This window comes from Heteronotia binoei, chromosome 4 (assembly GCF_032191835.1).
Source record: "Heteronotia binoei isolate CCM8104 ecotype False Entrance Well chromosome 4, APGP_CSIRO_Hbin_v1, whole genome shotgun sequence".
Lineage (NCBI taxonomy): Eukaryota > Metazoa > Chordata > Lepidosauria > Squamata > Gekkonidae > Heteronotia > Heteronotia binoei.
This window is the reverse complement of record NC_083226.1, coordinates 154,726,892-154,742,135: the sequence shown is the minus strand read 5'-3', so window position 1 is coordinate 154,742,135 and position 15,244 is coordinate 154,726,892. Positions and strand designations below refer to the sequence as shown.

The 15,244-nt window shown below is 41.3% G+C and overlaps 1 protein-coding gene across 1 annotated transcript in view; it reads right to left on the bottom strand.

Moving 5' to 3' along the window:
* Positions 1-15,244, bottom strand: part of RICTOR (RPTOR independent companion of MTOR complex 2) — an 80,060-nt gene that overhangs the window by 31,977 nt on the left and 32,839 nt on the right. The window contains exons 4-9 of the mRNA XM_060236056.1: positions 13,068-13,132; positions 8,252-8,383; positions 7,358-7,421; positions 4,815-4,941; positions 1,398-1,567; positions 384-451 (exon numbers count right to left, since the gene is read on the bottom strand). Of these exons, the coding sequence (XP_060092039.1) occupies positions 384-451; positions 1,398-1,567; positions 4,815-4,941; positions 7,358-7,421; positions 8,252-8,383; positions 13,068-13,132 (626 nt within the window). The remainder of the gene's footprint in view (positions 1-383; positions 452-1,397; positions 1,568-4,814; positions 4,942-7,357; positions 7,422-8,251; positions 8,384-13,067; positions 13,133-15,244) is intronic.

Sequence of the window (15,244 nt, the reverse complement as noted above, 5' to 3'; positions counted from 1 at the left end):
CACCCTGTGAGGTGGGTGGGGCTGAGAGGGCTCTCACAGCAGCTGCCCTTTCAAGTACAACCTCTGCAATAGCTGTGTCTAACCCAAGGCCATTCCAGCAGGTGCAAGTGGAGGAGTGGAGAATCAAACCCGGTTCTCCCAGATAAGAATCCATGCACTTAGCTACTACACCAAACCACTGCACCAAACTACACCAAATAACCCAAGCTCAGTGACTCAGACCAGGCTGCAGAGCTCCAGTCTTAATATGAGTAACTTAACCATGCAACTCTCTTAGGAAGGCCAATAATACTGATTAATCTAAATGTACTGACCTGGCCCAAGAAGCTTTGAAAGTTTTAAATAAATAACTTCAGCCCAAAGTCTACTAAAGTACTACTTACTTGAGCTGTCCCTCTGCAGTGTCTGGATTGTGCCTGTAGTGAAAGTCTGTGTATGGAGCTAAAATCCGCTGCAAAGAGGAAACAAAAGGTAAAAGTCATTTTTAGTGCCACTACTGTACACAGTTTTTGCTGTCTGATGCCCATTCATTACACTGTTTTTTTAACAAGCAAGTAAAACATTGTCTCTTCCTTCAAGGCACAGGCTCACCATATCTCTTACGGAGGCAGATCTTCCGAATCATGAACAGCACTGCATAAAGCACGGCATGCAATTAGCACTGCCTGCCAATCCTTATCTTTCTATTAGTTGCCTGCATTAGACAAATTTCATTTCCACTACAGCCATGTGTTAAACATTAAAATATGAATAATGCACTTTTCTTTCCACCTTTACTCTACGAAAGTGCTTTCCTTCCCTAGATAAACTGATCAACCTAGTTGCTTTCTTTATAGGACTCAAGTTAAGCAAATTTAAAGTTCATAAAGGGAAATCTACTAGGAGGCCCATTTCTGACCTCTGAGACCTAGTCACTCCAATTGTTAAAACAGATGTATACCAAGCTAATAATCCTGCACCAACTTGGCAGCTTTGAAAAGCTCACTCTGCAATACTTTTCGTTACACAAACACTCCTGGCAGAAAGCAACTAATAACAGACCCAAGAAAAATTCCCCCTATCGCAATTAGAATGTGTTCCACTGTTAGGAACTGCACTGCCATGATCCAGTTAGCAACCAATTTTTAATCTTTTTATAGGCAGGTGCCATCGTCTCCTATCTTCAAACGACAAGAGAGTTTGAAAAGCTCTGTGGAATGGACATTTCTTTCTATAAAAATATAATTTCTACCACACTATTCACCATGCAAAGTTTCTCAGTCATCAGCTCATTAGTTAGGTAGTTAAAGCTAACCAGATAACATGAAGAGAGAACTCTGCAGAGCCCACTAGGGATTTCTAAAAAGTCTTCATGTATGGCAGAGTACAGGTACACTACAACAACGTGCAGCTCCTACCTCTAGCTCGACATCTGCTCGCACGTATTGCCTAGTCTTTGGATGATTGAGAAGATGCAAGACAGTTGTTATGAGAGCTTCATTTATGCGACTTAACTGACAATCGATCACATTCTTCAAAATAGTACTCAAACCACCCCGAAGAGCAACTATTTCTGGATTCTGAATTGCTGAAAGAGCAGAACAATACAGTTAATGATAACACTTAGTTACTTTTAGAAGGTACTCTGAAACAGAACTACCATCAAAAACTCTGACAGTATGCTCAAGATTACATAGCATCTGAAAGCACATACACAGAGTCATTACTCATATTATGCCAATTGGGGGGGAACAGGTGAAGTAAACAGCTAAGGTGAGTGCAGCTGTGTAATCAGCAAAATATATATGTTCTACTGTGCTCTTAAGATATTTTGTCCAGAACACAAAATAGGTAGCCATTAGCCAAGAAAAATTAAACTGAACAAACGTTTCCTACTGGAGTGTTCCCACTCCAACTGGAGTTGCTCAAAGTGCCTTCCACATCAGCTGCTGGGATGAGAGTAGGAACTATTCCACAACTGTGCTGTACTATGGAATTTCCTTCCTAGGTTTAGGTTTTATTAAATTTATACCCTGCCCTCCCCACCGAGGCAGGCTCAGGGCGGCTTACAGTAATCATCACATTACAATCAATTAAATTTAAAACAATTTAAAAACAGTTGGTGCAAGTAATATTCTGATGTTGTTCAGTATCCCCTGGATTCCTCCTGCTGTTACAGTCTCAAAGTCAGCCGAAAGCAAGTGGAAGAGTATGGTCTTGCAGGCCTTGTGGAATTGGGCAAGGTCCTGCAAGGCCCTAACCTCTTCCGGCAGCTGGTTCCACCAGTGGGGAGCCGCTACTGAGATGGCGCGATCCCTGGTAGCCGTCAGTCTCGCCTCTCTCGGCCCGGGGATCACTAAAAGATGTTGAGTTCCTGATCTTAGTACTTTCTGGGGAACGTGTGGGGACTGCAGCCAGTGCAGTTCTTGCAGTGCCAGCTGTATGTGCTCCCACCTGGGCAGCCCCATTAACAGCTTGGCCGCCGCGTTCTGCACTAGCTGTAGTTTCTGGGTTCGTGACAAGGACAGCCCCATGTAGAGGGCTTTATAGTAGTCCAGTCTTGAGGTGACCATTGCATGGATCACAGTTGCCAGGTTATTACGGTCAAGGAAAGGAGCCAACTGTTTCCACCTAAAGTAGAAAAAGGCAGATTTCGCTGCTATCTGGGCCTCCATTGTCAGGGAGGACTCCAGTAGCACCCCCAAACTTCTGACCTTGTGCGCCGCTGTCAGTGGAGCACTGTCAAAAGTTGGTAGGGGAATTCCCCTACCCAGACCACCACGACTCAGGCAAAGGACCTCTATCTTCATCGTATTCAGCTTCAGTCAGCTCAGTTTAATCCATCCAGCCACAGTTTGCAATGCCTGATCCAGGTTTTCTGGGACATCCTCAGATTGACCATTCATCATTGGGATATCCTCAGATTGACCATTCTGGAACACCCTCCCAGAAGCTATAAGGGCCCTGCGGGATTTGTCGGCGTTCCGCAGGGCCTGTAAGACCAAACTATTTAAACAGGCTTTTCTGGTTGATTGAAAATGGGCTGCCACCGGACATCCTACAGAAGCTGGCGATCATAGTCAGAAGCCAATACCGCCAGACTGGACTGAGACAGCGCAAATAATTTTTAAATTGATAAGTAAATTATGGTTTTATATGTTTTATTGAATTGTTTTTATGATGTTGTAAGCCGCCCTGAGTCCGCTTGCGGAGAGGGCGGGATATAAATGTAAAGTAATAAATAAATAAAATAAATCAATCAATCGATAGAGCTGGGTGTCATCCGCATACTGGTGGCAACCCAGCCCATACCTCCGGGAAATCTGGGCAAGGAGTTGCATGTAGATGTTAAACAACATCGGGGATAGAACCGCCCCAAGGCACACCACAATTACGTGTGTCTCCAAGACGATTCTCCCCCAATTGACACCCTTTGTCCCCAATCGCAAAGGAAAGAGGAAAGCCACTGTAAGGCCAACCCCTGGATCCCTGCGTTGGCGAGAAGGTGAATCAGCAGCTGATGATCGACCGTATCGAACGCAGATGATAGGTCTAACAACATTAGTACTGCCAAACCGCCTTGATTCAGATGCCACTGGAAGTCATCTACCAGGGCGACCAAAACTGTCTCCGTCCCATGGCCTGGATGGAAGCTGGACTGGAGGGAGTCTAGAAAGGTTCATCAGGTTAATTTCATATTTTCTTTCAAAAAGGATGTTAAAAACTTTTCCAATGGAAAAATAGGATGTTAAAAACTTTTCAGGTGAAATAGTGACCTGAGTGAGTTTTAATTGACTTATCTCCTGCTGTGGTTTGGACATCACTGCAGTTATTGATGTATTTTATAATAAGTAGCCAGAAACACCAATGGCTTGGTAAAGATGATCGTCCACATCACAGTTTCACACATTCTCTCACTGTACTTCCCCCCACATGTGGCTTTACATTCAATGCACTTTTTCACACAATCGACTGGTTGGCACAGATTTCCAAAGATGGAAAGTGAGCTTTCTGCTTTCTATCCAAACCAGAACTGAAAAACAAAAGGATTGCCAAATCTGGTCTGGAGCGAACATAAGGTACAGTTTGTATGTTTTGACTTCATGGCAATCCCGCAGTAAATTTCCCATTGAAAGTAACATCACATGTATGGGTAAGGAGACAGAAGGAATACACAAGCCTGCAGTTGTTCACAATCCTATAAATTTTGGTTTACTCAATTGTCTGTACTGAGACATTCGTGTATTGTAGTTTTTTGTCCCCAACTACTTTAAAAAGTCTTACTGATTTCTCTTCTTGCTGGACGTCACCTCAGACAACCATGCAGCAAGACAGAAATGTAAAACAAACCAAAGCAGAATCTAGAATTTAGACATGGGATAGCACAATGGGCTCTACAGCAGACAGCTCTTAAAACTGAATAAACGAGCTCTGGAAAGGCAGGGTATTAACGGCTATAAGCAAAAGTAGCTAAAACATGGGAAGGCAGTAGGCCCACGATTAACAGACAACAAGGAAAACAATGCACAGCAGCCAAGAAGGTCAGAGCGCCTGCTCCGGCTGCAACGCCACTGAGGATGTTCTCCGCAGCTGAGAACGAAACGTCTGGAAGGAAAACTTTCTCCAGTAGAACACGGCACTTGAGCCCGAAAGATTCTACAAACCCTAATGATGTTACCAGCCGTGAAAACCTGAAATCTTTGACAAACAAGAATAGCTTGGATGAAGCTTCTGGCTGTTCACTGATGAAAGCGGAATGCTGGAACTCAGGTCTGATCCAGCAAGGGAATGCTTCTACATTCACCTGTTTCTTCCTTAATGCAGAAGACACTTACCCAGTTCACAGATAATAGCGATACATGCTCGAACCATCCTATCCCTCTCCTGAAGGCCATCGTTTCCAACTGCTATTAAGGAATTGGTAACTGAACTAGGAAATAATGAAGCGTTCACAGTGATCATCTGTGAAAATCAAAGAGAGAAACAACGTTACAGGAATCCATGCACTGCATTTCCAGTAAGATTATGGGTCTACACTAATGGAAGTGGCTTGTCTGTGATGAAGTTAGATTTTTGTTTCCCCTCAGTACAAACTTGGTGTAGCATTCTGCCTTCCTTTATCTAACTCCTTGCTTAGAATTTCCCTCCAGTAAAGGGAAAAGGATGACTTCATCTTGTAGCCTATAAGGGAAGCAGTAAGAGTAAGAGGCTACAGAACACCATTTTGTCGCCTTGCTCAATTTACTATTAGCAACTGAGGAATAACTTTCAGTTAATATGCAATATTTGCTCTTGTAGGAATAAAAGAACTCTTCCCCTCTCTTCCAAGCAATTCTTCTTAACAATTCACAACTCTCTCTATGAAGTACTAAATACAGAAAGGCGGAGGGGGGGGTGTTGTTTTATCTGCACCTTTAAATAACGAGTCTATATAATACGACGATGTTTGTTTATACAGGTTTTTTTTTTTTAAAAATGCTGCTTTGTAAACTGTGTTCTATTGCCCACAGAACAGGAAGCTCCTTCAGACAAGGCTTCAAAGAAAAACCCACACTCTTCCTCATCTACAAAGAGAGAACCTTTCATTTAATTAATTCTTGTATGATGGCATTTACAACGGTATGAACAAGTTTATGCTCATCATGGGAGGCAGGAAAATACAAACAGGCACAGTTTCCCAGTTTTACAGGGCAAGAAAGCAGAAAGCAGTTAAAGATCTACAGTCTGATCTACTGAAAATGGCAGAAACCAAAATCCCTTCTCATAGCACACTCAGAAACAGCTTGCGTACTGTCCTACTTTCCAGGTATTCACTACTGCAAACGGCAGCAACTTGGGAGTTATCTTGACTAATTTCCTCAATAAAGTCTTTGAAATAAGCTTTGCAAACATTCCTTTGGAACAGCAGAGTAGGGTATCAGGAAAACAGAACACCCCCCCCCCCAAAAAGAGCAGGTCAGCATAAACATGTAACAAAATTCTTCTTGACTTTAACAGAAGCATTTTACACTCTGAGACGGCTTTTTAATATTGTGAACTTCAAAACTCTCAGAGCTCTGAAGTTGCTTATAGGATGCTTTTGAAATCGGTTTACCACTTCAAATTAATGGGTACACTTTAAAATATTCACCGGAATACTACAAAAACTGCTGATACTCTGTGTCAAGCAGATTAAAAGCAGCAGGGAGATGAAATTGAAAAGGCTTTGCTCTCAACACTACAAACAGGGCTTACTTTGTTTAATACAATCATCAGTTGATCTAATTCTCAACTGTGGCCCCATCTGCAGATACTTAAATCTACAGTGACAAGAGATTTTTGGCAGAAAAATCTCAAACCTTTTCAAAAAAGGGGTGGGTGGATTAAAATACACCAAAACTGACACCCCCTGCAGCAAGTGTGGGAGGCTTGCGGGTTCCCCACCACACAACTGGATCATAGTATTCCCAGGTAGAGGCTGCCAAGGGGAGGGAGGGAGGGAAGGAAGGAAGGAGAGAGGGAAGGAGGGAGGGAAGGAAGGAAGGAAGTGTCCCCTGCACTGCAATTCCAACTTTTTATTCTATACTGAGATCACTGTTTGCAACAAACTAACAGGACTTCACCACCCCATTCAAGGGCATTTCACAATGTGACACTCCCCCAGTCCAGGCTGCATTGTCCTTGCTGCACCATGACTTTCCCTGCAGTGGAGGACATGCAAGGCCTCAGACTGGAGAGAAGAGGGGGTTACACCACCTTGTTCCTCTACCATAGTGCCTGAGCAGGGATACTTCATTCTCCTTGACTGCTGCAGACCCTCCTTACATAGGCCACTCTTCCAATTCCCTCCCCTGGCTTGCCCCTCCCTTTTACCCTTTCTTCAACCAAAGCGTCCTGAAGCACTGCTTTAGCCATGTTGCTCTCTTTCCCAGGCAGGGCTTGAGGATATTAGTGGCTCCATCTAGCTGCCAAACTCTAGTACTGAACCTAGAGTCTGCAGACCCTCCCTTCCTGTCCTGGGTGCATCCAGGCCTGCTATTTCGGCTGCCATTTGTGATGGCTTGTTTCAGCCAAGGTAAGTTGACCTGGCAGGTCCCCTCACTGGACACACAAAGGATTTGAAACCAGCAGAAGAATTACTCAATTTTTGCCAACTGTCTTCTCCTGCCACAGATCTACACCTCTCCCTTCATACTGTCACCTAAGAACAACACTTTACTGACATTATGGACTCTGGTGGGATGAGGGGAGCAAGACAATCATGCAGGTGGAAATCCAGCCTGCCTTTAAAAGCCCTACACTAGACCCAATCCAAGGTGTTTGCAAATTATCCGGCATTTCCATGGTCATATATGATTTGCCATGGGTCCATTCCATATAACACTGCAGTGTACTGTACCTTTCTTACTAAACGAAGCGCCTGCGTCCGTTCTACTTCATTACTCTGCTGTATGTCAATGCACCTAAAATTTAAAAAGAATGCATCTAAAATACTTTAATCTCATTGTTTGGATTCAGACTGAAGAACAGTGTTTAATTTGATTCTGCCAACCTTGCAGACATTTAAAGTACTGATGCATAACATTTGAAAGAGTGAATGTTGAAATTATTTCCCAGGTATAGTCATAAATATTTATATTACACAGTGATAAAATCTTGAGGCTAAAGCAACAAATGACAACCATGGGCTTGTCTCAGATAACAAACTGGTCCTACACACTGTTCTAGTCACACTCTTGATGTGGTATTTTGTTCTAGATGGGATGTGATCTGAGGATGGAGGAAACTATGATGGTTCTTTTGTTATGGATAAATAGTTATTTGGTCAACTTTAAATAAGACAACTCGCAGGGAATGGTGCTCTATTATATTACACCCTTTCCCATAACGGGCTTAGGGCGGATCATAATGTACCCCCCAATTTAAAGCATTAAGTATACATGATAGTAACTGTTGCACAATCAGATAATAAAATGTGGACGCAACAACCATGTGAAATACACTTAGAAATGACTGAACTGTTTCAAAGATATCCAAACACACAGTTAAAAGACTGCAAAATCCCAACAATCTTGTAAAAAAGCTAGGCTATACTATCAGTACTCAGTAATGAGTCTTGTTTTTGTGCTTTTCATCCGTTCCATGTCACACAAAGTATACATCCTCCATTCAATTTAGCATACAGTTTAAGTGATTCATAGGTACTGATCCATTGCAGTGAAAAGAGTCGCTTGATTACCTAGAGGACAGTTAAGAGGAAAGCTAGTTAACTGCAATTTGGCATTGAAGTTACCTGGCTATCAAGTAATCCACTTTTAATTTTAACATCTTCTGCAGAATACTGGAATCTCCTATGAGATACCGAAGGGCTCGTAGTCCTGCTGCTCGGACCTCTTTTGCTTCATTCAGTAAAGCTAACCGCAAACTAGAAGGCAAACAATTAGAAAACATGAAATCTTTATATCAACCCCCCATTATTGTTCTATGTGACTGGGGTAGATCCATGTTTGAACACATCAGATCTACTGCAGCTACTGCCTGAGGTATGGAAGACCCTGAAGTCTGGGTGAAAACCAAATGGTATTCTTCTTGCCAGCATTATTTCTATTGCTAAAAACATCACATGGTTGAGAGCAAGTCAGAAAGCCTGCTGTGGCCACAAAGAAGGCAAGAAATAAATATCTGCCCTCCTTTCCTTACAGTCACAATTTCCAAGCACATAAATGAGTGACAGAATATGCATTGCACTTCAAAGCTGACTGGAATCACTAATGCTAATTTGAGAACATTCAACTAACATTCCAGAGAGCATTCAACAATACTTACCCATCTAAGCCTGTGATGTCATTATTTGGAAAGGAGGGGGAAAATGTGTGTGGCCCAACACTTCCTGTTTTGAAGTTTCTTTAGATAAAAACAATTCAGTGCTAAAGAGCTTATACTTCTCAAAAGGCTCAGCTGGATGGTCCTGCTTATACAAACAGAGGCCAATTGTTCACCACTTTCAGTGTTATGGAGGGTATTTCCCTATGATGAGGCCTCATTTTGGGCAGAAGCTCACAGGAGTGGCACTCTGGAACCACTAAATTTTATTGTGCTCTTTCTTTCTTAAACCCTCCCCCCCCCACACCCAAAAAAAATTGCTTCTGGGCTCTATTGTTCAAACTGCCTGTGAGAATTTTGCTGAGCTCTAAGATATGACAAACTTTCTAACATTTTTCTCCACAAAAAATGGGAAAATAATCAAAACATATAAAGCAGACAGATAGAAATCTTCATCATGCCATTGGGGAGACATAGGAGAAAGTAATTGAAAAAGTATAATGGGAGTAAGATTTGATTATGACAATTATAATTCAGGAGGCATTTTAAGGTAGATGCTGAGCTGATATAATTTATATAATTTATGAGTTATGCAAATGAGTTGTGCTAATGAGCTCCGGCACCTCTTTTTTCTACAAAATGACCCCTTGTCTATGATCACATTGGTTAGTGACAGTTCTTTGCTTACCTCTGAAGCTATTTCAGGAAATTATCTGCCTTGGGGATTTCAGGAAATTATCTGCCTTGGGGCCTTTGACTTTCCAACAGCATTCTTCTTCTGGCTGGCACATGTTAATGGGGGATTTTTTTTGGTGATGTCCAAAGACATCTTCTAATATAATCATTCTTGATAACTACAGATCACCTTTGTTTCTGTTATCCACTGATGATTCTTATTAATCTGCATCTAATCTCAATTAACCTACATCCTCATCACACATGCAATCTGAGCTATTATCTTGGTTGTTTCAGAGGTTAGCCATGTTGGTCTGCAGCAGAACAGCTAGATTTGTGCACCTTCGAGACCAACAAGAGTTTCAGTGTATGAGATTTCAAGAGCAAAGTCTATAAAGTGCTAATGGACTCAAATTTAGACAATCTTGGTTGTATAACCAGAAGGCTTTTGGTTCTTAGTTTACAGAGATGGGCTCTAGCAAATGAACAGCAAGAAAGAATCAAGTGTAAGTATTGTTCCTGTTATAGCCTCCTACTTAGACTAGTATGAGCATTTTGGTTATAACTTTTTATGGTTCACCCAAGCATGGAAATGAGATACCATTTGTGTATATTATACCACTTGTTAGAGACATCAAGGCCTACATTTTTACTGATTTTAATTCAACAGGATGGCAACCTCGATCTAGAGGGGAAATTCTAGTTGTTAGGAAGAAGGTTAAACTCTAGGTCCTTTCATCTACTACATGTTTCACATGAAAGGCCAGCTAGACAGGCAGATGTTACATGACTCAGCGCATAAAGGAAAAAGTGGCAGCAGGAAGAAGTGTTTAGATTTGGGGAATGTTAAGGTATCTCAAACATCATTTAGAAATCAGCAACATCTAGGAAACAAACTGAGAGGACAAGACCAAAAAAAAGATAACATCAACCCAAATTTACAAACAAAAGCCACTATAAGCTTTGTAAAATAAAAATATTTTTACTTGGCATTTAAAGCTCAGGAATCTAGATGCCAAACAAATTCCTATGAGAAGGGAGATTCATAATCCGTGCACTACCTTAGAAAAAGCCCTAGTTTTCATTCTCACTCACTTTACCTCTGCAGAGAGGTAAACCAGCCAAAATTAACAGGCAAGTTGATATGGGAGTGAGCCGGCCTTTAAACACCCTAGTCCCAGCCCCTTTAAGGCTCTGTAACAATAATTAGAATACTGGATTACAAAAAGAAACCAATCATCACCAATGTATTTATTTTAAATGTGGTAAGATGTATTCCCCATAACACCCAACAAACAACTTCACTGTGGTATTTTGAAGTTTTCAAAGGCAGACCACATACTTACTACAATAATGAAACCTGGCTTGTGAATGGATAACTGAGGCCCAAGGAAGTCGAAGCTGGTCAGAAGTGCTATATTCCACAGAGGGGAAACTTGAACATCCATAGCAATAAACTAAAATCATTCCCAAGATGCAGATCTGCTCATTGAAAACACATTGACACCCTGGTCACTGACTAGAGGTATTGAATTTTTGGACGGCTGATGCAACAAGAAACTTGGTAGGCATCATGGTGGATCAATTCTTGTCATCATGTCCGACCACGTCTCAACAATACATGCCAAATCAGCCTGCTCCTCCAGGATTAGTTCATGGACAGCTGATGTTTATCCATGGGCTGGGTCAAGCATTTAGCACAACTGAGAGTATAGCAAAGAAAACTATAGCATTGTGAATAACAAGACTCTTAACCAAACAAAGGTCAACTTGCCCTCAGATATTTGACAGTTCTCCTGTGTCTGTGCTACTGGGAAAACTTTTCATAGCATTGCAATAATACTGTCTCAAGGGTAGATAAGAACAGATGCTTTACACAATTTTTTTTTAAAATCAGCTATAGAAAGTTCCTTTTAAAAATAAATCTACTGCACAAAGAAATAACTGATAATAACTGATATATCCGGTTCTCCGAATTCCCAACTTTCATTTAAAGAAGTCTTCTTTGTTGTGGAGATATGACTTTTCCTTTACATCTCTGCAGAGAAAGGGAGTAGTGACTCTGTTCTCTTTTTAAATGAAAGCTGAGAATACAGATAACCTGATACACAGATTGTTATAACCAGGGCTTTTTCTGTAGAAAAAGCCCAGCAGGAACTCATTTGCATATTAGGCCACACCTCCTGATGCCAAGCCAGCTGGAACTGCGTTCCTGTGCGCCCCTGCTAAAAAAAAAACCCCTGGTTATAACTTTATAATAACAATATTCAACTTCCATTTTTTGAAAAGTCCAAAGTGCCAATGCAAGGACAAGGGCAGGCCTTCACACCTGGGAGTCATCCAGGCTTTTCTGTAATCTTTCCCAAAACCTGGGAATCATCCAGGCTTTTCTGTAATCCTTCTCAAAATCTGGTAAAAATCAAAGACAAACTAGGGAACCCTAGGAAATAGACAAATGTACCAGAATGCTATGGACAAACAGCAAGGGGGACATCTCTCAACAGCACTGAACTCAGGACAAACAAACTAAACAGCCTAAAGCAGAATGAACACACCAAAGAAGAAATACTGTCATGAGTCAGCCAGGGCTCAGTGATAGTGAGGATTCCTCAGGTTGAAAAGGAGCTCCATGTTGCCAGCTCTGAGTCAGCAGAAGCTGGCAAGCAGGAAATGAGCTGCAAGCTTGTCAGGATTCACAGCCAACAGTTGGTGCAGAGCCACTGACACCTTCCAGCCCTGATTCAACAGGTGAAACTTGGTTAATCATTTCCAGCCCTTCAGTATCAACCATACCCTTAGAGCACCACAGACAGAGGCTAAGAACAGAGTTACAGGACAGTTGGCAAAGTGCACACCTCTTGGCCTGGTACCAGCTGCTTGCTGATAACCAAAATGAGCAGCTGCAGGATTATTCCTGAGCAGCTGGCTGCAAGCATGACTCTTAAGCATATGGCTATGAAAGCCAGCCAAGGGAAGCTGTTAGGCATGGACAAAGCATACAACAGACACTCAAACACCAACTGTGCCTTGCCTGACTTCTGGAACCCTGACCTTTGGACTGAACCACTCTGCCTTCTAGTATTGATCCTGACCAGACAAAAATATGCCATGGCTGCAGACTTAAAAAGAAAGACTGGGGGGGGGGGGGAGACAGATACTCTTGGGATTCATAAGCATCAAGTTATCTGAAAACAAGCAATACATCATTTCCTAAGTAGTAAAGATAGTCTTTATTATTTAAGGAACTTTTATTTTCAACTTAATCTCCCTTCTCTGCCCATATGAAGCACTGCAGAATTGATGCTGGTTAGGAATACAGGGTGTAGGAATGAGAGGCAGCACCCCAACTGGCTCAGAACTCCCTTTATATCCATACAGCCAGCTTGAGAACTGATATGAACTAAGACACTTGTGGCTTCCAGCCCTAACTAATTTGCAAGAACTAAAAAACTGGCAAATGACACAGCACTTCCTACTGGGGTTGCCCGAGTTGTGACTTCAGCAAGTAATTTTCAAATTCTGGCAAGTAGATTTAAATGTGCTTTGAAATAACTGTGATTTTTATAATCTGAACATCACAAATCTTGCCCTTTTTTTAAAAAAATTCTTACCATATGATGATGTCTTCATAAGTAAAACCCAGTTTTTCTTCAGAATGCCCAGCATTACAAAGAAGCTGCAAGTAATAACATGTTTTCAGTTCTTTACAGTACAATCTGTTCCATAAAAGATTCTTGAAAGCCAAGACCTAAATTTAATGTAAGATGTGTCCAATATCTTCAAGAATACATCATCTTTTTCACACCAAGAACCTTCTGATCTAAATTAGTGTTTCTTGAATTTCTGGAGCATGTGGCCCTTTTTAAAAACTCAGTCTACCTTCTGAGTGCCCTCAACCAAGCACACATTAACTGTTTTACTGGTAAGCAAGAGCAAGCAAAAATTTGCTGATAAGAGTAGAAATCCCAACATTTACACTAAAAAAACAAAACAATCTCCCTTATAGTTGTGCATGGTAAAATGTTACAAGAACAGCAGTTCCTTCTGAGTCCATCTTCTCAAATCAGGTTGGGATGATTGGATTTATAGCCGGCCCTTCACTCATTGTCTCAGAGCGGTTTACAATTTCCTTTCCCTTCCCCTCCCCACAACAGACACCCTGTGAGGTAGGCAGAGCTGAGAGAGCTCTGACAAACTGCTCTTGAGAGGAACAGCTCTGTGAGAACTTGTGACTGACTCAGTAAGAATGCTCTTGCATGAGGCATTAAAACCACCCATATTCCGACTGAGGAGGAGAGGAACCACTTGTTTCAGGATTCTTCAGATCCACTTACCCTTCTTGATATTCCATACTTCTCACACATGAACTGACCCAATATTAAGAATTACCGTCTTAAGTATTTATTGTAAGCAAGAACTTCATTTCCAATTTTACAGCAAGTACACCCCAGACACATGAGCAGAGAGTTCAGATTGCATTACTGCAGTCTGCTCCCCCTGTGCATATCACACCTAATCCAAATCAAACCTGCTATTCTCATTCACCTGATATTGCCATTTAACATCTAAAATCACCTTTATAAAGTTTAGATCTCTCGTACCTCGTGTTCTCTCGTACCTTTATAGCATGCATGGACCAGCCCAACAAAGTGACATTTATGTCAGATCTGGTTCTAGTAACAAATGAATTCAACACCTCTGATTTAGAGTTTTTAAAAGGGACTGCTTTAAGCCAAATGTAACTGTTTTTTGTGTCTGGAATTCTGATATTTCCTTTAAAAGGAGCAAACAGTTGTGAGACAAGTCATCAACTAAAAATGACATTAGGCTTAATTCCTCCTCAGTTCCTGGGGACAAACTCCGGACATACGGACTATATTTCAAGACAACTGCTTCACACCTTTCCCTAGTTTTTCTCTGGGACTGGTAATTCTGGACTGCCCATGGCCACTTGCTGCCAATGTTTTTATAGGTCTGTACAGCTTAGTAAAGATCAAAAAACCTGTTTTAAACAATGATTAGTACACAGGCTATTTTTTAGCATACAGATTTTCACATACATGTTTCAAAGGATAAAATTAGAAAAAGTAAATGTAATTTTCCCAGCACTTCACACAAGACTAAGGCTATATTCTTAGGCTATATTCCAGTGATTAAATATTAACTCATGAGTACTACTTTCACTGGGGAAAAAAAAGCGTTAAAGCAGCGTAACCACTTTGAAAAGAGGAAATTGTATGTTTGTTCAGTTGGCAAGCAAAATGAGAACAGTAGCTTACTGAATTATACAGCAGTATGAAAATTGTTCTCTGATGCATTTTATTTCCACCACTGACTTGAAGTCTTTTATGCAGCTCTATATATTCTTCAGTGCGCTTGCATGTTCTGACACCTTTTCCTCATAATCTGCTTTACCACCCCCGTCATTACGCGTATTCCTAAACAGTGTTTCATGCAGCCTCCACCAATCATATACAACCCAGTATCTTCCCTCAACACATTACAATGCTTCTTCCAAACTGTCCCATGAGATTACCATCTTAAGGATCCTTTTTAGCAGAAAGTTATCAAATCTTGGTGTGCAAAATTTTTTAAAAACCTACTAGCATTTATCAGCTAGTCATCGTATCTGGCTTTGGATGCTCTGAATGCATCAAGTCCTTAACGCATAAGTCACACACTTAATTGGAGCATATTAAATGTATCGTCTGTCAAAGCAACTCAACCTATTAGCTGAAAAAGTGGAAACTAAAATAAAAATGGCTGGCACAGCTCTTGGATTCCTGGA